Genomic DNA, 24065 nt, shown 5'->3' on the forward strand with positions numbered 1-24065 from the left:
TAAGAACTATGAATTTCAACATACTGCCTGCCTTCATGCTAAAGAGGGACCACATGATAAGTAAGGAAAGATGATTAGGTCTGAGCAGTTATAATTATTTAGCTCTTTCCCTAATAATCTTTCAGCATTATTTTCTCAGCTTGGGAAATAAATTTTAATCCTGGACTGTACACTTACTCTCTCTGAAGTAATCCAAATCAACATGGGAATCTGATCATGTTTCTTTGTAGGAAAATTTTGTACAGTAGCTATTATAAGAGAGAAATCCCTAAAGTACGTAAATAGCAGGACAAATTGGACATTCTTATCCACATCCATCTAAATGTTCTTTTTCTTTCCTTCTTTCTTTCTTTTTTTTTTTTTTTTTGAGATGAAGTCTCACTCTTGTTACCCAGGCTGGAGTGCAATGGCATGATTTCAGCTCACTGCAAACTCTGCCTCCCAGGTTCAAGTGATTCTCCTACCTCAGCCTCCCAAGTAGCTGAGATTACAGGTGCCAGCCACCACACCCAGCTAATTTTGTATTTTTAGTAGAGACAGGGGTTTCCCAGTGTTGGCCAGGCTGGTCTCAAACTCCTGACCTCAGGCGATCCACCCACCTTGGCCTCCCAAAGTGCTGGGATTACAGGTGTGAGCCACTGTGCCCGGCCCTAAATGTTAGTTCTACAGGGTCAGGCTGGCCTACACGTTATCTTCTTCCTGAGTGAGTCTCAAGCTGACGTAATGAAATTTTCTCCTAACATTAAATCCCATTCCTCATTCACACCTCCTCAATGTGTCTATCTTCATAGATGGAAGGTAAGGTGGGTAGAGCTGTAGAACAAGGAGAAATTTCCCTATTGAACAGGGTAATATTTACCCAGGAGAGCTGTGGAATTTCTGCTCCATTTTCCAGACTTTCATTTGACCACATACATCCCAAAGAAATACTGCTTATTATTCAGACATACCAGGAGCGATGGGGAGTTGAGCACTCCAGGAAATGGCTACAAGTGATACCGGAGTAGAATTTTGGGGGTTGGCTCTTAATCACAGTGTTTTCCTACAAAAATGGCTCTCGGGTGGTTTTGTTTCCCTTGAAATTTAGAAACCACTTTGACCATAACACTGAATTTTATTTCCCAGGGGAACATTTTTTTTTTCTCGATTTGAGACATCGTATCTAACATATTTTTTCAATATGCCATCAACTGAACCTTAATTTCCAAGGAGTCCAATTGAGTTGTTGAAATACAAAGTGAATGAGATGGCTGCTTTCGGTATTATTATGCTAGTGTTAACAAAATACCCAGTCATACAGAATGATCTAAAAATTACTCAGGTGAAAGAAATGGGTCTTTCATTTTTCCTTCACCATTAAGTTGAATGGATTTCTATCTCAGTGAAATTTCAGCTTCCATAAAGACTCTTCTGCTAGACAAACAGTTAATCTACAGTTCGATCCTAGTGGTCAAAAGAGTCTTACAGATGCATGTGCATATTGGGGAGAAGAGGAAAGGCGTTCATGGGGTTAATATTGTAGCACATCTTCAGTCCCTCTCTTTTCTAAGTGGTCAAACTGTAGCAACCATTTGTTTGAAGAACTGGCAGTTGCACTCTCTCTTCCTCGCCTCAGCCAGCACCACCGAATGGATTCTGGCCAAGATGTGTGTGTAGCACCTGCCTCTGCTTCCCATGCTGCATATCACCATGTGCCTATGACGCCCGGCACTGGGCTTGTCCCCACAGCCGGGCCCTCCCTCAGGGGCCCTCTCAGTGTCGTTGGCGGACCGACCACCAGCACAGATTCCTCTCCTGGGTTTCTTCCAGTGTTCAATCACCAAAGGCTCGTAGCAGCTCTTTTGTGTCCCTTTAAAATCACAAAGACAAAAATCCAATTTTGTATAACAGGAGCGGCAACTTGTTCTTTCTGACATCTCGAAGGAAGGAACCTTCCTGGTGGAGCCAAGCACTGCCAGGAACACTGGGTTTTGGAACAAGTGGAGGTTTACAGGGTCACATGCATAACTCAGCTCTTTACATCCTTTGTTCATGAGTAGCTGCTGCATTCACTCAGATTCATTCATTCAAATGGCAGAATGCATTCTTCATGCTCCATGTAAGAGAGATTATCAAAAACACAGGCACAAAGGAGAGAGCCTTGAAATCTTTCTCCTGGCTTAAAGTTGATGGATTATCTGCCTGGACCATTTGCATTCTCCAGGAAGTTGTTAAACAGGTTAGTTTTATTATCTGAGATATGAGTCTTATGTTCTTACATTTTTCCTAGCACCAAGAAAATAATACCTAAAGAAATCTCTTTCTACATGAAATGGAGCAAAATGTTGGTTTAAGATGGAGGATAACCTGAAGGAAAAACAAACGTATTTGATATTGCATTTGAGCTACTTGTAATTATCTTATCAGAAATAATTTAATAATGGAACAAAACATTCTTTAAAAATGCAGAAGAACTAAAATATTTAAGCAGCCCCTTGTAGGCCAATGACTATTGGAATTTACAAATGCACATAATTAATGTCTTCAGAACAAGGCAGTTACATGAAATGGATAAACTATAGATTAACCCCGAAGAGTTTTGAGAGGGATATATTCTATGTATTTGTATAGCACACTATACTTCAGTAACGGAAGTGCTGAAAAATATGGTTCATTCTGTATAACACGGTGGGTTATTTTCCACAAGCCGAAGATGTTTCTGGAATTTTGAAAATCCCAGGTCTCTGAAGTGTTTTGCTTCACCTGGACCATGAAGAAGCTACTTATGAAAATGTCCCACCATCCCAGTCTTTGTTCCTGTTGTCTTCATAGGTGGCAACTACCTAATTCCAACTGTTGATGATGGAGTTCGTCATGTAGACATTCAGGGGCATGGTACCACCCGCAAGGGCAGGCACCACAGCCATAGAGAAGGTGGGGGATGCTCCTCCCTAAGGCCTCATTAAGGGAGGTGAGAACATCAAGAGCCCATGACATCCAAAGCTCCCAGTCCTTGGAAATCAGGGTAACATATTTCCTTATGCTGGCTTCTTAAATTAAACTACACAGAAGTTTACACAAAATTACATAGAAGTAACATGCGCTTCATTTGTTAATTCCAATTTCTAGGTGCCATTGAATATAAAGGCTTATTTGTGTCTCTTTTTTAGAAGTCTCTGCGCAAACGGAAATCTGTGACATTCAGCAAGACTGGAAGCCTTCATTCCTCAGTAATGAAGAATTCACCCAGCTGATGTTGGAGGTGAAATGCACTTTCAAAATAGCTTACACAGTTGCCAATTAAAATGTAGCTACTTGTTGCAGATAAGCCCCTTTGCCCAAAGGAAACTACTGTTCTTGATTCTGGGAAGACTTGGCTTTGAAACAGATACCCACCCTGAGGCTCTCTGCCTACCGTTGCCTATGGGCTAGGTCAGCAAGAATCCCAGAATTGAATGTGGTCCTGTGCTTTCACTACACTGACCACAGGACGAGCTCCTTCATGGTGCCACAACCAGAGGACACCTAGCTAGGGAGCCAGGAAGGGTGGGTTCAAGGTAGGTAGAGAGAGGACAGAGGGAAGATGAATCAGCTTGCACTGTCATTTGGCTCAGAGAGTCTCCTCTTTAGACTACTATGATTAGACGTTTTTTTCCCTCAGCAGAAACATGTTTTGAAATTTAAAACTGTCTTTTAAAGATATGCTTTGAACTTGAACTCATATTACATCCACATGGCCTACGGATATCAGCCACATGGACCCCATGGCTCCCCATCCAGCTCACGCCCTTTCTGTGCTGAGTGAGATGCTCATGTTCCTCCCTCTGGGTTGGGAGCCCGTACTCATCTACAGGGTCATATCTGTGAAAACCTGGCTGATCTGAACAAGTGCCCTTCCTCAACATCATATATTTGTATATGAGCGAAACTCCTCAGTACAGATGAGCATAAGCCTTTAGAGAAACAACTGGCAAGGTGCCGTGACTTCTTACCTGGAGATAAGTTTCAGAGTATATGGATATGGCAGTGGGGCAGAGAAAGCTCCAGGCATGGCATCTTCATGTCCTTGACCAAAAGGAGGCGAACTGGGACAGATGAGCTCAGCAACAGGAAGTTAGATGCTGGCAGTGACCAGTGGTTCCTGGCAGGGTGTCTGGAGGGTGGCTTCTGGGGATAAATCTTTCTCTCTCATATCTTATGTGCCTATATAAGACTGACATAAACTTCAATTTACATAGATTAACTTGCAGAAAACAGAAAGTACTGGAGTAAGAAAATGCCAGAATGAAGATGTCCAAATATTATGAAATGTAAACGCATTAATGAACATTTGCATAAGATGAAAGATACTTAAATCTACATGTGAACTATATTTAAAGAAAATACAGAACTTTCTGCAGAAGCAATGCATTTTTAAGTATGTTAAATTTAAAGCAGCTTGTGAAATGTTGAATTAATGTATCATTATGCTAATTTACATAAATTGATTTATCTTTTAATTCTTATGGAGAAGTAATTAAAACACATAACCCTATAGCAGCAGCCTTTTTTTAAGAGCCTGTAGCACAACCTTTTTTCCCAGTGAGTTTCAAACTATCAAAAGTACTTAAGGAAATCGGGCTTTTGTAAAGTTAAAATGAATAAATTTCAGGGCTAGAAGACAGGACTGAGATTCAGGAGACTGGAATTTCTAGACAAGGAAGATTTTATATTCGTATAGTCTTTATGCACCTTCCCTTGCTCCTGGGATAGACTCCTAGAAGCTGATGGAAAGGAAATCACGTTAGATGAATGAATTGGATCTGAAATTAAGCCTGCACAACCAGCTGTCCTTCTGAGTGAATGGCAGCTGTAAGTGGTCTGGGAAGTCCACCAACTAGTACTTTTGACCCTGACTGTGGCAGGTTTCTCTTCCAACCTGTTGCTCCTCAGTAGACACAGACCTAGTGCTGAGTGACTGGAGCCTTCCAGCATCTCTTCCTGATGGCCTTAGCCCCAGCGGTGGTTGGGGGAATTGGGGAGTTCCCAGGGTGATGTCATCCTTGTCCAGTGCAACCTCCCCGTAGCACGGGTCCCTCTCCAGCTGCACATCCCTCTGCTTTTTTCAGAGCCATTTCAGAGACTATAAAGAATCCAGGTGCCATGTCTTAGTGGCCAGGATGTTCTCTTTTTGAAATGAGGACAGAGCCCAGGAGAGAACCCATCATGTCCCTAGGGAACTGCTAGTGGCCTCCAGACATGACTCCCATCTTCCCTCTTCGCTCAAAAAGGCACAAAACCAGACTCCAGGAGGACTCACATAGCTGTGAAGTTTGAAAAAACAAAATTGACCTGGCTGCAGACCAGCCAAGCTGGTAAAGTATCAGCTGGCAAAGACTGTGGCTACCAGCATTGGAACAATTGCGCTCAAAAGGAGACAAATTCCCTGTGGACCGGGGATTAGGGAGCTTGTGGAATTTCTGAATTTTAATCAGAAAAGCAATCTCTTAGCCCAGAGGTTGTCTCAGAGAACACAAGAAATGTTCCATCAGATTCAGGAATTAGTAGAAAGGGGAGGTTTCATTTCCCTCTAGTGTGTGGCAGGTATAAAATTCTGGGCCATTATGGCACTTTGGAAACACCCCAGTCAAAATCACTCCTTCGTGGATAGGGTCACAGCACTTTGAAGTCACTTTCTGTTGAATCACTTTCAGATGCTACTGATGGGACTTCCAAAACCATAGCAAGCTTTCTTAAAGCAGTGACTCAGTGCAGTTCTCATAGAGTTGATGGAAATGCCAATGAGCTGATGAAAGTTATCTTCCGTCTATAAATACCTTCAGCTTTTTAACACCCACTTGCTTTAGATATTCAGAAGGGACATGGGCCCACTGCGCAAGACCATTTGTGCTGCTCTTGCTTTTCCCAGCCTTCCAATCTGCTTTTTATCAGAAAAGTCTCGCTGACGTCATCAACATGCCCTTACCCCTTAAAAAAATTCACCTCCTGGAGGGCTGCAAAGATGACTTTAAACATTTTTTAGAAAAATATTTGGAAAAGAAAAATTACTGAGATGTTCTTCTTTGTTCACCATAACTCATAAATCTAACCCAGTGTTTCTCAAGCTTTCACCTTGGACATTTTGGACCTGGTAGTTCTTCATCGTGGGGGCTGTCCTGTGTATTACAGGACGTTTTGCAGCACTAGATGCCAGCACCATCCACTCCAGTGGTGACAACCAAAAATGCCTCCAGACATTACCAAAATTGTCCCCAGCTGAGAACCATTGATGTCATCCAAGAGGATGAGGTCCATTTAAGAAATGTACTTGAATCTGTTTTTCAGTCTAAATCCTGCCAGATGTCAGTGTAAAATAATAAATGAGTCTAGTGTTAATTTTCCTGGTGAAAACTCTTTCCCATTTTGGCATGATATAAAGGTGTCCTTCACGCACTGCCGGTGGCTTCTTTCGGGTTCCCACTGCCATGCATTTTAGCCACACCCTCCTAACGTGTCCTTTTGTCCATGAAGATTCTCAGACATCGTGTGACCATCTAGTTGAGTGCATGCAACATGTTTCCAGAGCTTTCTAAGCACATATTTCACTTTTTTTGCAAAGCAGAAAAATTTCCAGATTTTGGGAAGATAGTCTTTCAAAGAAAAAGTCAGTGAATCGACAGTGACAGGTTTCCAGTGAAAGTCTACTTGAGCTACCGTTCCCTTAAAGACTTGCTTTCTGATGAGGTAGGCTTCATTTCTAACCTCCTCCCCCTCCCTGGCACACCCTAGGCTGCCAGTTCCCACCGTGATCCTATTCTCTGCTGAATTATGTGGTCTTTATTTTAGAAATCAGCTTTCAGATACATCTTATGAAAGCATTACAAGCATCCACACAAAAATAAATCTCAATAAATAATCTAAAACCACCAAAAGTGGTTGGGCACCACTTTGGGACTCTTTGTAAAGAACATTTCACATTATTCTACAGGGCTGGGTGGGTGTGAGCGTTGCGTAACTCAACCGGATCCATAAGCATTTCAGAATGTCTGAAAAATTCATGTATTTGAAAGTCTCTATTGAGTGCGTACTCTATTCTAGGCACATTGTCCTGGGTCCCAGCACTTTGGGAGGCTGAAACAGGCGGATCACTTGAGGTCAGAAGTTCGAAACCATACTGGACGACATGGTGAAACCCCCCCCATCTCTACTAAAAATAAAAACATTAGCAGAGCATGATGGCATGCACCTGTAATCTCAGCTACTCAGGAGGCTGAGGCAGGAGAATTGCTGAAACCTGGGAGGCGGAGATTGCAGTGAGCTGAGATCGTACCACTGCACTCCAGCCTAGGCAACAGTGAGACTCCATCTCAAAGAAAAAAAAAACAATAGCTACAGTGTTGGCTTTATGAGAAAGCATTGCCCACCTTCAACCTGTTACATCACAAGCACCCAGAACAGTGTGCCCAGCGTAGAGTGGGCACTCAGTAGAGACTTTCAGATGCATGCATTTTTCAGAGATTCTGAAATGCTTGTGGATCCGGTTCAGTTACGCAATCCCCCCACCCACCCAGCCCTGTAGAATAACGTGAATGTTCTTTACAAACACTCCTAAAGTGGGCCTTTCTCTGTGGCAGTGAATGTGAGCAGAGGCCTACCTTGACCAGCAGGTACACTTTCTGTTTTTAATGCATCTGTTAGGTCTGATATCTTTATCAGGGCAAATGTTTACCATTGAACTCAAAGTGATGGCAGGGGTAGGGAGACGGGAACCGTAAACTATGGCTGATGTTTTTTAACGTCAATGGTGGTATTTCTGAATCAGCCTAATAATGTGCTTATCATTAAACCTACTTAGGGAATTTCCATGGCTAAATGTTATTTTATCATGCCACTAGGTCACATTTTTCACTGAGCCTGTAGTGCTTTTGCAAACGCTTTTCCTGGGCCAGACACATTCTCTGTGAGAAGCTGTCCACCGTGGAAGGCCAAGAAGTGCCGTGAGGTTATTCATGGAAATATTCTGAGGATTATAAAACAAAGCCAGTGTCATCAAATGGTGTCCGCTGCTTCAGTGACATGCTCCTCCATAAAAGTATCGCTAAGGAGCTTTCAAATGTTGCATTTTCCACAGGCATTAGATGGCTTCATTATCGCAGTGACAACAGACGGCAGCATCATCTATGTCTCTGACAGTATCACGCCTCTCCTTGGGCATTTACCGGTGAGTTTCAGCTCCGATGGCCTTTCGGTTTACAGTATCATGTTTTTGTGGAGAATCATTAGATCTCAGATGGGAGATGGTGCAGGTGTCAGGGGGCTGCAGGTGAGAAGGGGTGGAGAGTAAAGGACTGCTGAGTTTTGGTGACAAGACCAGGCCAAGGTCAAGGTCCCGGGAGCTTTGCAGACAAAGGGCAGATGAAGGTGTGTGTCATCCTGGAACAGGCAAGGCCTGGAGTGGGGGCTGTGGCTACAGATTCTTTTCCTGGGTCAGAAGCGGGGACCGATAAGAGTGTCACAGCACCGTTAGTGGAGCTCAGAGCCATCATGGAGGCTGACAGACATCCAAGGTCACCCGAGAGCTGATCAAGGAAAGGACAACAGATGGCTCGGGTTGAGACATGGCTTGGGGCTCACTTGGGACTTGTCTGAGGTCTCAAGTGGGTAGCAACACTTAGTGGTGGTAAGGGTTCGGCAGCAGGGGTGGTTTGTGGGGGTTGAACTGCTCTGGGAGGACCGATGTCTTGGAAGGCCTTAGGAAGTGTAGTAAGGAGTGTCTGGGGTGGACTAGGAGATGGTCAGCTTTGCGTTCCAGGTGTGCGCGATGGAAGCTCCAAGGTGCCAGACGGCGCTGCGGTATGGTCACAGGCCCTGACAGATGTCCCACCCCACTCTTTCCCTCCTTTCCTTCCTTTCTTCTTCCTTCCTCCCTCTGCCCTTGTTCTTCCTTCTTTATCCTCCCTCCCTCCCTCCCTCTCACCCTCCCTCTCTCCCTCTCTCCCTGCCTGCCTGCCTTCCTTGCTGGCTCTCTGGTAATCCCTGACTCAATATGAAGTGACTCACAGGTCTGTACCTGGCTGGTGGAGGACCCACCTTTGAGGCTCCCTCATGGGCATCTGGCCAGGCTTCCATCCACTGCCACACCATTGCCTGTTCGTACAGAGCCTGATTGTGAATGACAGCTGCACCAGGAGCAGCATGTGTGGTGGACAGGAACAAAACATCCTCTCTCCTCTCTCCTCCCAATGAGCCCAGACAAAACCTTGCCCCACCACCACTCCCCACCCCTGCTCATCCATGAATGGGAGGCCAGTTTATGTGACGAAAAAGGGGAAGCTTGCCCTGGGTTCGCTCATAGGAAAGCCTGGGCCAGCATGATGCTGGAGGACCGCAGTTCCCTCTCCTCGGCTGCACCTGCCCAAGAAGCAGTGTGGCCTTGTTCCAGAGGCAGCTTCCATCTTGGGGTGATGAGCCCAGCTCTGCTGATGGCCCAGGGCTCCACATCGTCCTGGGTCATACCTTTCCCTGGAAGCCACTCTCTCATCCCATCGTTTCTGCAAATAATGCTGTGTGCAGATCCAAGCCGCCACCTACCTTTTCCTTTGCATTCACTGTGGCGTGGCCCACAAAAGCATTTTTCACATTACTAAGCAGATGCCTTCCCATTAGGCCCTGGTCTAACCTAATCTGTCTCCCCTTTGTGTTCCAGTCCATTTCCTAAAATGAGGGGGCGTCAGGCTGCTAGTGGGGAAGCTGGAGGGCTCTCTCCTTTTGACATCCATCAGAAGAGGTTCATCCTCACTTAGCCTGAAGGAGGCTGAGGGTGCAGCTGCACCATGATTTTCGTCTCTAGCCAGGAGGATAGTGATGGTGCGGACACCGTGAATACAGAATTGACCACCATCATCACCCCAGAGAAGCTAGGCTGATCTGAGGGCGTCTGAGGACAGAAGAGGAGCTAGGGTACTTCCTTGGAGAGCGCTTGTGTTTTGTATTGAATGGCAAGGGCTCGGCAGTGGTAGGCACTGTCAAAAGCCACCACACGTGCCTGCTTATTGACCTGGGAATGAGAGACAGGAGCCAGAGCTGTTTGGGTAAACAGGATTTACACTGTGCTGCTTTATGCTTTTGTAATTATCTGATGACCCAGTTGCTGTATGTGGCAGACGGGACTTAGAAAGTAAGAGGGAAATTCTTCTGACTTGAAATTATGGAGCAATTTAGGACCACTTTCATAAATTATTTTCTAACTCTGGAAGGGCCAGAAATGACCCGACTCTAATTTATCAATGCTGGGCCCACTTGAAGGCATACTAAGAGTCTGTATATAGCCATGCCCAGACACGTACACTGAGTCAGCCCTCAGCTCCCGGTACAGGTGAACCTGGGCCAGGCAGTCTTTAATGTGAATTTACTTTTAGCTTTCAGTATCCAGTTTTCACCAGGATCGTCCTTTGCCACTGAGTAGGCAAAGGCTGTTGAGGATGGAAACTTCCCTGGTGCAATCACCATGCAGCTGGTTGGGCAGAAAAGCGATGGCGCAGGCAGTGAGAGGCAGAGCGGGCCTTACCCCAGGGGCAGCTGACTGCAGAACCTAGGCGGTCACCACTCTGCTCTGGTGTCTTTCTGGTGCCCAGGATTTGGGTCATAATTTAGGAATTCAGATTTTGGTTTGGTTGACTTAGATGCATACTTAATTATTAAATATTAGTCCTTGTGAGCCCAGGTTCTGTCCCCAGATGGTGCAACATTTCAAAACTTGTGAGGTTGTCTTTCCTTTGGCATTTGCAATTTTGTTGAGAGATTTCACCCATTAAACCAAGAGCGACTAACACTTACTGAGCACTTACAATGTAGCAGGCACCATTAAGAGTCACTCACAGGCATTAATATGTGTAGGCGCATAGAACCGTGCCTGGCTCGGAGTGAGGCTGTATCACATTTGCTGTCCTTATTCTTACGGATCCTAGGAAGCACGTAGTTACGGATCCTAGGAAGCACTCAGTTTCACGTAGTTATGAAACTGAGGCACAGAGAGATTAAATAATTTACCCAAGCTTCCAGAGCCACCCAGTGAAGAGATGTGATTTGAACTCAGGCCATTTGGCTCCAGAGCTTGGTGCTTAACCACTACTCAGAATCCTACACAGGACATAGTAAAGCTGAATGTTCTCGGAGTGTGGGGCTCAGAAAGGGAGAATGAGGAGCTGAGAGGTGGTGGTCAGTCTCAAGGAAGAGGCGGCTATTGAGGAGGAGGCTGGGACACAGGGTAGCCGGGTGACAGGAGGCTGTGGGCCCCAGAAGCAACGCCCCTCTTGGCGTCACACCAAGCACAGGCTGGCCTGCCGGGGTCCCGCCCCACACCCCTTGGGTGGCTGGGAATTGGAGATCCATTGTGAGGGGGGATAAGAGCAGCCAATTCCTTCCCACTTCTCAGACTGTCGGGCTTCAAGTCTCTCTCTGTTTCCTTCACACTGCCAACATCTCAGATGTAACAGAAACTCATGTGATCAATTTTTGTACGGCAATTTCCTGATGAAATAGCCTAGAACTTTCTTTACCAAATTGGCAGAGAAAAGAGAATAAAATAGTGAAAGTGAAAGTGAAAGTGAAAGTGATTTTAAGATAATGAGAACTGGCCAGGCACAGTGGCTTACACCTGTAATCCCAGAATTTTGGGAGGCTGAGGCAGGTGGATTACTTGAGTTCAGGAGTCCAAGACCAGCCTGAGCAACATAGCAACACCCTGTTCTCTACAAAAAATGCAAAGATAGGCCAGGCATGGTGGCGTGTGCCTGTAGTCCCAGCTACTCAGGAGGCTGTGGTGGGAAAATTGCTTGAGCCTGGGAGGAGGGGGTTGCAGTAAGCTGAGATCACGCCACTGCACCTCAGCCAGGGTGACAGAGTGAGACCCTGTCTCAAAATAATAATAACAATAATAATAATAACGAGAACTTTTCAGTAGTGGCAACACCAGCACATTTTGATGTCTAGAACTGACACAGGGAAGGAACATGAGCAAGACAGACATGCATATGATGGAGGCCAAGGGCTCACGGGAGCTTCTGGAATGAAAATCTTGCAGGAGAGATCCAAGGGGCATAAGTCACATGCCTTGGACAGAATCGGGAAAGAGTATGGCTGAGGCAGAACCAAATGAGGGGCCAAAAGTAGGCATAATCTGTGTTTCCTGTTTGGGCTTTTGTAGCTTCCTGGGTTACCTTCTGATTTGTTCATAGATGTGGTGTTGCCTAATGAGCTGGACCATGCTAAGCTCTTAAGGCAGATATCATATCCCCAGCCCTGCAGATTTGCCATATGCCTAAGTGTTCACTGAAGGAGGGACTGAATTCCTAACTGGGGTTATGAGAAGCAGCTTGGCAGGGGTGGGGAGTGCCTTGGATGTGAGAACTATGTGCATGGATAACCATACCTTCCCCAAAGGCCAAGTGTTTATAAAGCTGGAGAAATCTACAGGCCAGAAAATACTTCTGTGTCATGCTGGCTCTCCAGGTACAAGCCCCTGCGAGAAGAAAGTACAAGACCTGAATGGAATATGGAGCCAAGTTCCTGTGGCAGGGGCACAGGAAGGAGGAGGCCCCAGGAAAGGAAAGCCAAAGCCCCTGGCCTGTGTTACCACAAAACGTGCAGCAAGGCCAAGGCCCTGAGACACGCTGTCAGGAAGCGTCCCTCTGCCCTTCCCACCCACCTGCCATCACCTGCTGGAAGTTCCCACCTGATCCACATCACTTTCTCAGCGGTGTGTCCTGGTCAGCGCAGAGCCCTGACACGTGTGGCTGCAGCTTAGCGCTGAGCATGGATTGAAAGAGTCCAGGCCTCTAGTTAGATTTTCCTATGCCTTTTGATTTTCATACACCATAAATACAGATGTGCGTATAAAACATATGTTCAGTATTAAATTGATCAAGTGAACATACATGCAGCCATCACTGAGGTGAAGAAATAGAATGCGGCTGGGACCACAGAGGCTCCCTTTTCATCACGCCCCCACCTTCCACTTGGAGACAACCATTTTCCTGACTTCTGTGTTTTCTTGTTTTCCTCTGTGGGTTCACCAACTCTGACTTCACGGCTAAACTCTAAGTCTGCGTCACCTTTCGTTTCCCTTTATGTAAATGGAATCATTGCAAATGGACTCTTGTGACTTCTCCTTTTACTCACATCGTTTGTGCGATGCGTCTGCCTCACGCTGGCAGGTGTAGCTGCTGTGGGCTCTTCTCATTGCTGGGCAGTGACCCATCATAGGAATGTGCTGCGATTCCTGCATCCATCCCATTGGAATTCCTGGAAAGTGCTTCCGTGAACATTCTGTAGTGTTTCCTGATGAACGTTTGCAAGCATCCCTGGAGAACGGGCTAAGTGTAGAATGTCTGGGTTGAGGGAAGCTCTGCCTCCACCTTGACTAAATAGCACCGGAATGACTCCATAGTGGTGGCACCAATTTACCCTGCACCAGCAAGGTGGAGATGACCCGGTGCTGTGGCCTCAGAACTCGGCTTTGTCAGACTTCTTGTTTTTCTCAGTCTAGTACATGAAGGTGTCTCATGGAGTTTTACTTTGCTTTTCTCTCAGTTACCAGTGAGATTGAGGGTCTCTTTATATGTTTGTCAATGATTTAGATTGTATCTTTTCTGAATTACCTGCTCAGGTATTTTGACATCCTCCTCTTCGATTGGGTATTTTCTTGCAATAATGAGTAGGCTTTCTTTCTGCAATCCAGACATGAGTTGTGGGCAGGTATTGTTTTAATTGCCTCTCACTCACCCCACCCTAGGGTAATGGGGATGTCTGAACACTCCACAGCTGACACCGGATGAGGCCAACAGCAGTTAATTAATCACAGATACTCACAGCCCAGAGGAGGACCATACAGGGCCACGGGGGACTGCACGTGGGAGAAGAGCGAACCAGCAGGGGCTATGGGAAGCAGGCTCTGCACCCCTGGTCCCCACAGGAGGATGTGATTGACTTGTTTGAATAATTCCACAAGCAGAAACCTACTACTCAGGGATGAGCAGAAACTGTGCCTGGTCCCCTTGATAAGAAGGGGGGCTTGGCTGGGGGGCCTCGTCCATGGGTCTGTGTGGGAGGGAACTTGCAGTTAGGCCACTCAAGGCCCTCTCGATTTTACCAGATGCCAAGGCAGCATATAACTTAGAACTTTAATTTGGGGCCATGCCACAGACGTATGTGTTGCAAATATCCTCTCTCACTTTGTGGCTTACCTTTGCCCCTTTTTAAGGGCATTTTGATGAACAGAGAGATTCTTTCTGAATAATTGGTACCTTTTATATCTCAATTAATTCTTACTAGTCCAGAGTCAAAGCCATTCTCTATACTCCCTTCTGAAAACTTAGCTGTATGGCCATTAGTTTGACTTTGAATCTAAACTGAATATAAGTGGATCAAATATGCCTCCGACTTCCTGGTCCTTTAGGGAAACCAAGGCCCCAGTGACTTCCCTGAACCCATTGCTTTCTCAAGGTGAAGTTTGCCCAGGGCTGCTCCCTATTGCCTCTTCTAGCTGTGGCCAACACAGATCTCAAGCCAAAACTGCCAGAGCCCCTCAGGAACACTCTGAGACTTGAGTGTCCATCCAGCCCCTTCCAGTCCAGCCTCCGTGTGCTGTTAGTACAGGTTCATTTAACATAGCTGGGTGCCATTACACTGTGCTGCTGGTCAAGGCCCGACAGGCAGCTGGGAGTGAGGGCCACCCACCTCCACAGGCAGGTGACCTTCCTGATCGTGGGACTCGACTGGGAAGATGGCTGTGGATGGAACATTCCCTCCCTTGTCTCTGTAATTGCTATTATTTTAATAAACAGAACTCAGCTCATTCAAGAGACCGTTCAACTGCAGATGTAATTTTCTCCCCTGTAAGCACGAGGGTTAAAAATATCAAATTATCATTGCGTGTGTTGGTTTTCATTGCTGTTATGTGGAAATGGTATAATAGCAATGTACTAGCAAACACATACAGGAGCCAAGCACAGTTTGGAGCCCTTTCTGTGTGTTAATTCATCGTCCTCGAAACCTCCCATATATCATACCTTCCCCTACTGGTATCCAGCATTCATCTTTATTCTGTGCAGAACCTGTGGCCTGAGGTGCCCCCACAGCCCTCGGACCTGTGTCAGTAAAGCTCTCCCACACAAGTGACCAGACCAAGCAGCCACCAGCCTTGCTCTCTGCCACACCCACCATCGGGGGAAGTGGCTTCAGATGGAGCCCTCCAAGAAGAGGCCGTGGAGTCACTTAGTTTTCATCGTCAAGTATCTGAAATATCTTTAAGAAGAAAGACTACTGTCATCTGTGAACATTAGTCATCTTCTAAAAAAACTAGAGAGAATGGGCTTAAAATAAAACCAGGAACATCCGAAGAAACTTGGAGAAAGCCAGAATGAGAAATGGTAGCATATACGAGGGAGGGTGCTGGTGGAGTTTCGTTCGTAAAGATAAAGCCCGGTGTGTCTGTGCCAGAGCCTGGGAGCCACACGGAGTCCTTCCTTTCCCTCCTCCTGTCCTCCAGTCAGCCACCAAGCTGTGTCCACTGTCCTCACACCCACCGAAACGCTGACTGCAAGCTGGGAGGGGCTCTGCCTGCTTCCCAACATGTCTTCCCAGTCCCCAACAGCGGCTGGCGCGTGGCGGCCCTCAGCGAGCATTGGTTGGACTACAGTATCGATGAGTTGCTTGGGACTCTGTCTGCCCCTCTCCACTCCTTCCCCTCTCTCTGTTGAAACCCTGGCCATCTCCAGCATGACTTCCAGCGCGCTCTCCCTCCAAACCAGAAGCAGGATCTCTTTAAAATCCACTAGCAGTTCTGCCGCCCCCTCCTTTGCAGGTGCTTCGTGCCTCCTCCTGGCACAAGATGGAGCCCTGACTCCTCTGATGCCCCTCGAATCTGGGCCCTGCTTCCCTGTGCAGCCTCCTCTCCCATGGCTTCTCGCCCTCCCATTGTTCTCCACCTTCCTGCAGTGCTGTCAGGATGCCCACCGCATGCCTCTGTGCCTGCCGAGCCCCTGCCCGGACCACCTCCCCACCCTGACTGTCTGGCAGACGCTGTCTTGTCCCCCAGTTCCCACTCAAAGATTCCTCCCTCTGGGAATTCTTCCCCAGGAATCTCCCCTAATCCATCATTTTGGAGGCAGCACACCATCCGCAGTGTTCTCTGGTCACCTTGTTTTAATGCCTGTTACAGTGCTGACCATGCCATTCTTTCAGCTGGTCAGTGTGTTCTTATCAAAGGCCAGGCACCATCCTGGACACCAGGGATGTGGCGGTGATCAAGGCACTGGGCCCTGCTCTCCTGAAGCTCCTGTTGGAGGGAGGGAAGTGGAGTGCACAAGTCAGCACATAGATGTATAGGAAAACATCACTGTGGTGCACTGGCCCTTGTAGTCATTCTGTAACTGGTCAGTCAGTGCCTAATCACACTTGGCATGTATTGAATGTCTGCCATGTGCTGTTTTATCAGCAGTGGAGGCAAGTAAGCTCATGGACCCCTCACGGTTTCCTCATCTTGCAACCAAGGAAAATGCAGCTTGGAAGGGAGAACCTGCTTTCAAGCCTGAGCTCTGAGCTCTCACCTGCCTTGCCATGATACTGGTCATCTGATGTCCCATCAAGGGGGTCATAGTCCCCTGGGAGGCCCTTAAATCATCAGTGGGGGTGGGGGGTGTCACCTGGTGCTTTCTCAGAGGAAACGACTTTAAAGCAGGGACCTGAAGGCTGCACAGGCGTTCATTAAACACAAGGGGAGGGGGTGCAGCATGTCCCAGCCTGAGGGAACAGCCCAGGTGAGGCTCAGAGGGAGAAGCAAGCCTGGAAAACTGGAGGAAAAAAGGCTCGGAAGGGTTAGAGAAGTGCCAGAACCAAGGGCAGGTAGAGACTGAGATGTGCAGAGCCGTGAAAGTGTGTTAAGCACTTGAGGCTTTGTTCCTGGAGCAGTCAGAAGTCAAGGGACAGTTGTGACTTGACCTATATGAGGCTCTTCTGATGGCTGATGGAGAACAAATTGAACAGGCACCAAAGTGGATGCAGGAAGACCAGTTTGGCCAAATTATTCCAAACGGAGAGGATGGGGGTCAGGATTAGGGTGGAAGCTGGAGAAATAGAAGTGGTTGGAGCAGAGAATGAGAGGGAGAAAAACAGGCAGCACTTGGACATTGTTTGGTTTGAGGATGAGGAGAAGGAGAGGAGACAAGGATGTCCCCAGAGTGTCTGGGACAGGCAGATGGCCAGCTGATGATACTATTGATGGAGATGCAAACACAAGGAAAGGATGTCGATGCTGGGGACATGTGTGCATCCCCGGTCCCCAGGGAGCATCTGCATGGCAGTTGGATGGTTGAGGCTGGCACTTGAGAGAGTTGGCTGGATATTCAAACCTGAAAGTGTATACAGATCATCTTTGAAGCTGTGAGAGTGGATTAGTTTATTGAGGGAAACTGAGAAAGAGATGTGCCTGTCTCCTCTGTCCACTTTGAGCTCCTACATGCATATCCAATATGGTAACCACTAGATACATGTGGCTGTTTAAATTTCAATTAAAATTAAATGGGCACAGTGGCTCATGCCAGTAATCCCAGAACTTTGGGAGGCTGAGGCAGGTAGATCACTTGAGGTCAGGACTTCAAGACCAGCCTGGCCAACACGGTGAAACCCTGTCTCTACTAAAAATACAAAAAATTAGCTGGACATGGTGGTGGGCACCTGCAATCCCAGCTACTCAGGAGGCTAAAGCAGGAGAATCACTTGAACCTGCGAGGTGGAGGTTGCAGTGAGCCAAGATCACATCATTGCACTCCAGCCTGGGCTACAAGAACAAAACTCTGTCCCAAAAAAAAAGAAATGAAATTCAAAACTCAGTTCCTTGTTCACACTAGCCACGTTTCAAGTGCTCAGTAACCATGTGGCTAGTGGCTCCTGTTACAGGCAGTGCAGATTACAGACCATTTCCATCATCACAGACGGTTCTATTGGACAGCACACAACTCTACGTTATATTTATTTTGTAATCACAGTGCCCAGGCACTCAGAAAAAACATGCCATCCCATGACTTAGAGACCTTTAAGAAGTAGACAGACAGCCGTTTGCTGCCCTAAAGGTCAGGGAAGGAACCCCGTGGGCTCTTTGGAGCCATTTAAATAAGCGATAGGCCTTGCACTGGGTGTGCACAGGAGCCATGCTGCCCCAGCCAACACACAGGAGTGTCAGCAAACAGCACTTCTCAAGCAAGAGGAGGACTCAGTCCTTCCTACATCTGTCTGACTTCACTCTTAGTTCCCTCCTGGGCCCACAGACAACAGCATGTACACATTTGAACAAATACAACCTTTTAGGTTACTATTTAAAGCAACAGAGTGATAAACTGACAGTCTCCACAGAAAATCAGATACTGAACTTTCCATTTCGGGAACAGTTCTGCGTTGATGTGAACGCTCAGTTTCTGTTTTTGCTTTTGTTTTTCATCTTCGTTGAGGGTGTACCTTTGTCCTGTGTTTTCTTTTTCAGTCGGATGTCATGGATCAGAATTTGTTAAATTTCCTCCCAGAACAAGAACATTCAGAAGTTTATAAAATCCTTTCTTCCCATATGCTTGTGACGGATTCCCCCTCCCCAGAATACTTAAAATGTAAGTTTATTTTTTTCTGGTTTTACAAGCTAGGAAGATACAAATTTTGCTTTTGAAAGGAGGTTAGAATGAATTAAGAAGGGAGACCTAATTTTAAGAATAATTTTCCTCATGACTCAGAACATTTCCAAGATCCTTAGAGGTATATTTTAGGTTTAAAGCTAAAACTGGAATTTGGAATATGTAAGACATTTGGCTTTTGTGTGGAAAATTTGAAAGCAGAGAACTCAAGAATAATAATTTTGTGTATATGACAAGATTCCTTTTTTTTTTTTTTATATGAGAGTCTTTTAGTAAGAAACAGTGCAAACATCAGTGAACAATCAGCTCATCGTGGAGGACACTATGATGCTAAATTTGTATACTATGAAGAAACCAACTGAAAACTGAATAATTAGGTCAAAAATCCAAATTCTGTCCTCCTGAGGCTGTTGTCTGGTTATTAATATACATTTGTGTTTTCTGTGGAATTTAGAAGTTTTTATCAAAATATTTGGCAACTTGGGTGGAAGGCTAACCTTGATGCCTCGTGAACCACGTGTCCCTTAATGAAGCATACACAATTGCATGAGGTAGCAAAGCTGCTTGCATCAGTGCCAGCCTGAGTCCATTTTCCATGAATAATCTGTCCTGTCGTACATCTGATTTTACTTCAAAGCAAAGCAAAAAGATTAAATTAAAGGGAGAAGCTCTATATGAGCCGCTTTATTTTAATATACCATATGAAAACTACCGGAACTAATCAATGCCGACATTACCAACCACAGACATCTGGGGGCAAATTAAGACTAATTGGGTCCACGTACGGAATGTAGAATAGCTGTGAGCTATGGAAGGAAACCCATGCAGCAAGGGTTACAGGCCAGGTCCAAAAGTCAGTCATAATGAGAGAACTAGCCTGGCCATGTGTAGACTAAATCCCGTAGAGTTTTCACAAAGACGTTTCTTGTTTAGTCTGAGTCTGTGCAATGCTCACGACCCCTTTCTCTCCTCTTCTTCCTTTAACGGCCCAGCTGACAGCGATTTAGAGTTTTATTGCCACCTTCTCAGAGGCAGCTTGAACCCAAAGGAATTTCCAACTTATGAATACATAAAATTTGTAGGAAATTTTCGCTCTTACAACAATGGTAAGCTTTAATTATCATATAATTGTGACAGTGTCTTTTCTCATGCAAACGTGCACATGGGGGCATTAAGAATCACCCAGGGAGGAGGAGGGAGAATATGTGCTTTTCACATTTGCATTTGAATTTTCAAGTTCCTAAGATGTGTTTTCGTTCTCATCGATGTTCTCTCGCATTGAGAAGAACACACTCCCACACCTGTTCGTGCCAGTGCACACAGTGCCACTGAAACACATGTTATTCGTTTATTTATCTTCAGCTGATGAAATAATTCTGTACTGTGCAAAACAGCTTACAGTTAATAAAAAACAGGCTCAACCGGCCTACTCTGCCAAACAGGCCTTCGTTGTGACTTGAAGATCCATAATCTTGCCTTCTGCATTTTCTCCCTCCTCTTGCAGTACCGCTGTGAGTGTGTTTTAGTAGACCTGGTCCGTAGCTCTTCTGCTCACTGTGGCCCTGATGCACAGCAGAGGGGCCATGTTACGATAAGCCAGCAATCTGCATTGGATGAATTATCAAGCAGGATAAGCCAAGCAGCAAAATCTTATTTTCTGAAATTACCCGGATACCTAATTGTCCAAATTCTGGCTGCAGAGACAATAGCTCTGAACTAGACTAAAACACTTGTTTTTACTTTTGACTCATGCAAAATGGGAATGCAGGCATGAGGCCAGGAATTCAGAAACCCGGTCCACAGCCAACTTGGTTATAGGCCGAGCACAGGAAGGCCTGCATTTTGTTTTCTGTACTCCTCCAAACTCATCACAAAACAAATAACTTTGAAACAGCGAACATTTCATAAAACAGCAAAGATGGAAAAATAATAATAATAAAATTTGACAGGGAATGGGGAAAAGAAGAGGAAATGAGAAAAATACCAAAGGAAACAAAAACAGAAAGATGAGCTGCAGAAATGAGGGGGAGACGCAGAGAGCAGATGATGACAGCATCGACTTCTGCTGCGTTCATTACCGCGGTTTCACTCAGGATGTGGTGGGTCTAGTCCCCCAGTCAAATTAGTCACACATAGGGTTTCTATTAGAAACAGCCAAAGTAATGGCACCACGTCCTCACACTGAGGCTAACCAGGATTTTTCCCTCAACCTCAGATGGTCCTTCGTTGTATGTTATTTGCATAAATATACATGCTTTGTTTAAAAGGCTCCAACTAGATGCTAAACCTTTAGTGTGATCCTGCCAGCGTGATTTTCAGGCCCAGTGTGCAGGGCTTATGCCTGGATGGTGGGCTCCTTGGCTGACTGGGAGGCCCTTCTGGGAACAGACCCATCCAGGGCTTAAGATGATCAGAAGTGGTGAGAGGTCCATCTTCCCAAGTGGGCCCCTGAATCTGGGCAAAGCCAGCTGAAACCAAGACCTAAGCATGCCTCATCCTACTGATCTGAAAGGCTTGCCCAGACTTCATGAAATGAATGTTTAATGAACCACACAAAGAAGTGAATGGAGGCTCGCTGGGCTACTCAGTTAAAGAAGCTGACCTAAGAGGCACCTTGTAGAGAACACGACATCATACAAACCCTGGTGCAGTGGTTCTCTGGGTGAGACAACTTGTTAAAATGCAGATTCTCGGGCTTCGACCTAAAGAGTTTAGCTCAGGAGATGGGAGGGTAGGGCCCAGGAATGTGCAGCTGGGGAGTACTGTGTGTTCCGATTCCAGGGGTCATGGGCTTTGAAAAGCACTGCCCTAGTGTGATACTGGTGCCATTCTGTAGAGAATGTAATGGAATTCCTCCCAGACAACTTTATCATTGAGTTAATGTAAACAGTGATTTGGAATTTGCTTTAAATGTGTGTGCTGGTTCCTCAAAAGATTAGACGTAGAACTAGCACAGGGTCATGCTCACGGGTTCCTGGGAACAGCAGGCACACGTGGCCCACCCCACAGGACCACACAGAAAAGCACCAGGGTTGGTCGGGGGGCTGAGGGAACCTTTACTGTAGCTTCCATGAAAAAGAATGGGTGAGAGAGGATAGGCAGGCTTGGCACTGGTGAGTTTGAATAAGTTCAGTGGACTCTGGGAAGGAGGAGCTGTCCCTAATTATCTGGTGCCTGCCCGGGGTTGGTTAGGGCAGGGGACAGGGCCCAGAAGGTGGGAGGCTGAAGGACCTGGGTCGGGTGTGGGCTCTAGGTGGGTTGGTTTGCATATGAAAGGTACCTGGAAGGTGAGTTGTTTGTCCTCCCTAGGAATTGGCTAACCCTAGGAGAGGCAGTTTGTCCAGCACCAGCAAGGCTCCAGATGTCAAAGCATCAAATACAGAAACTAGAAAATGTGGGCCGGGCGTGGTGGCTTATGCCTGTAATCTCAGCACTTTGGGAGGCAGAGGCAGGCCGATTGCCTGAGGTCAGGAGTTTGAGACGAGCCTCGCCAAGGTGGCAAAACCCTGTCTCTACTAATAATACAAAAATTATCCAGGCATAGTGGTGTGTGTCTGTAATCCCAGCTACTCGGGAGGCTGAGGCATTAGAATTGCTGGAGCCTGGGAGGTGGAGGTTGCAGTGAGTGGAGATCATGCCATTGCACTCCAGCCTGGGGGACACAGTAAAACTGTGTCTCAAAAAAAAAGAAAAAGAAACTAGAAAACATGGCCATTACACAGCCTTCCCATACTTCCCCAAGTTCCCAGGTGTGGCAAAAGTTGAAAAAATAATATGTAATATGTATAGAAGAAAAATTACCACTATCATCGGTTATTTTTTTTTTAGACGGAGTCTCACTCTGTTACCTAGGCTGGAGTGCAGTGGCGCGATCTCGGCTTGCTGCAACCTCCACCCCTGGGTTCAAGCAATTCTCCTACCTCAGCCTCCTAAGTAGCTGGGATTACAGGCGTGTGCCACAATGCCCAGCTAATTTCTATATTTTTAGTAGAGATGGGGTTTCACCATGTGGGCCGGGCTGGTCTCGGACTCCTGACCTCAGGTGATCTACCTGCCTTGGCCTTGTTGTATTTTTATAGGACATCAGCTCACACCTTAAATAACTATTTAGGAAACCCACCTTGGTCCATTATCGTGAAATGTCTTAGCATTTCTGCAAGGCTGTTTAGTTGGTACAGTGTTACATGGTACTTTCTTATTTGATGCCTGCTCTTTTTTGTGTTTTTTTAAATAAATAATGGAATGGAAAGGACAGCAACCCTTACTCACTGCACCTGCTTCCTGGGCCTCGCATAGTCCTTACCTAGCACATAAATAAACAGCGGATAAAAGTAGGTTGACCTAAACTGAGGCTTCTTGATCTTGGCCCCAGGACACAGCTGGTGGATTTCAAGAGTGTTATCTCTCTGAGTCTCAAGTCTTTGGTCTGAACCCTGTTCTGATTAAAGACTTGAGACTCAGAGAGATAACACTCTTCCCTGGGAGCTAACAGAGCTGTCCTCGGCCAGCTCCACAGTGCTCTGGGGATAGGGCATACTCATACAGAAGGGTTGCAGCTACTTCTTTGGCCATAAATCCAAAGTGGAGATTGAACATAGGTGGGTACTGGAATGTGTCACTTCTGGTGCCTTGTGACTTGTCCACACTGAGGGCGTCTGAATCAGCAGTGCGTGACTGGGGAAGTTCATTGGTGGGCTCTGTGCACTCCCCACTCTGTGCCTCCCACCTCACCTCCTCACCTCAGCTGCCTGGGTGTTTGGAGGCCTCCTTACCTGACGTGCCTACCCAGGACCCCCTGCCACATGCTTCTGATACCCTCTCTCGCTCTTTTGAAAGTATTTTCAGCATTTTGGTTTTTTTTGAGACAAGGTCTCACTGTCGCACAGACTGGAATGCAGTGGCGCCATCATGGTTCACTGTAGTTGCCACTTCCTGGGCTCAAGAGATGCTCCCACCTTAGCCTCCTGAGTAGCTGGGACTACAGGTGCATGCTGTAACACCTGGCTGATTCTTCTATTTTTTTTTTTTTGTAGAGATTAGGTCTTACTGTGTTACTCAGGCTGCTCAAACTTCTGAGCCCAAGCAATCCTCCTGCCTTGGCCTCCCGAAGTGCTGGGATTACAAGCATGAGCCATGCACCCAGCTTAACTTGTATTTTAGATTCGGGGGGTACATGTGCAGGTCTGTCACATGGGAACCCTGCCTGATGCTGAGGTTTGCAGTACCACTGATCCCGTCACCTGAGCAGTGAGCACAGCACCCCATAGGCAGCCCCTCAGCCTTCACCCCTGCCCTCCTTCCCCCTGCCAGCAGCCCCCAGTATCCACTGCTCCCATCTTTATGTCCACATGTACTCAACATTTAGCTCCCACTTATCGGTGAGAGCATGTGGTATTTTGTTTTCTGTTTCTGTGTTAATTCGCTTGGGAT

General features: G+C 46.4%; 1 protein-coding gene across 9 annotated transcripts in view; it reads left to right on the plus strand.

The window, feature by feature from the left end:
• The window catches only part of NPAS2 (neuronal PAS domain protein 2), a 171553-nt gene that overhangs the window by 106505 nt on the left and 40983 nt on the right, over nt 1–24065 (plus strand). For all 9 annotated transcript variants that reach the window (XM_012477642.2, XM_064371435.1, XM_012477637.3 and 6 more), the window contains 4 exons: nt 3150–3241; nt 8090–8179; nt 18494–18614; nt 19628–19741. In XM_012477642.2, the coding sequence (XP_012333065.1) occupies nt 3150–3241; nt 8090–8179; nt 18494–18614; nt 19628–19741 (417 nt within the window). The remainder of the gene's footprint in view (nt 1–3149; nt 3242–8089; nt 8180–18493; nt 18615–19627; nt 19742–24065) is intronic.

The sequence above is a fragment of the Aotus nancymaae genome, unplaced genomic scaffold (genome assembly GCF_030222135.1).
Source record: "Aotus nancymaae isolate 86718 unplaced genomic scaffold, 86718_ANA_hifiasm-v0.15.2.pri h1tg000131l, whole genome shotgun sequence".
Taxonomy (NCBI): Eukaryota; Metazoa; Chordata; class Mammalia; order Primates; family Aotidae; genus Aotus; species Aotus nancymaae.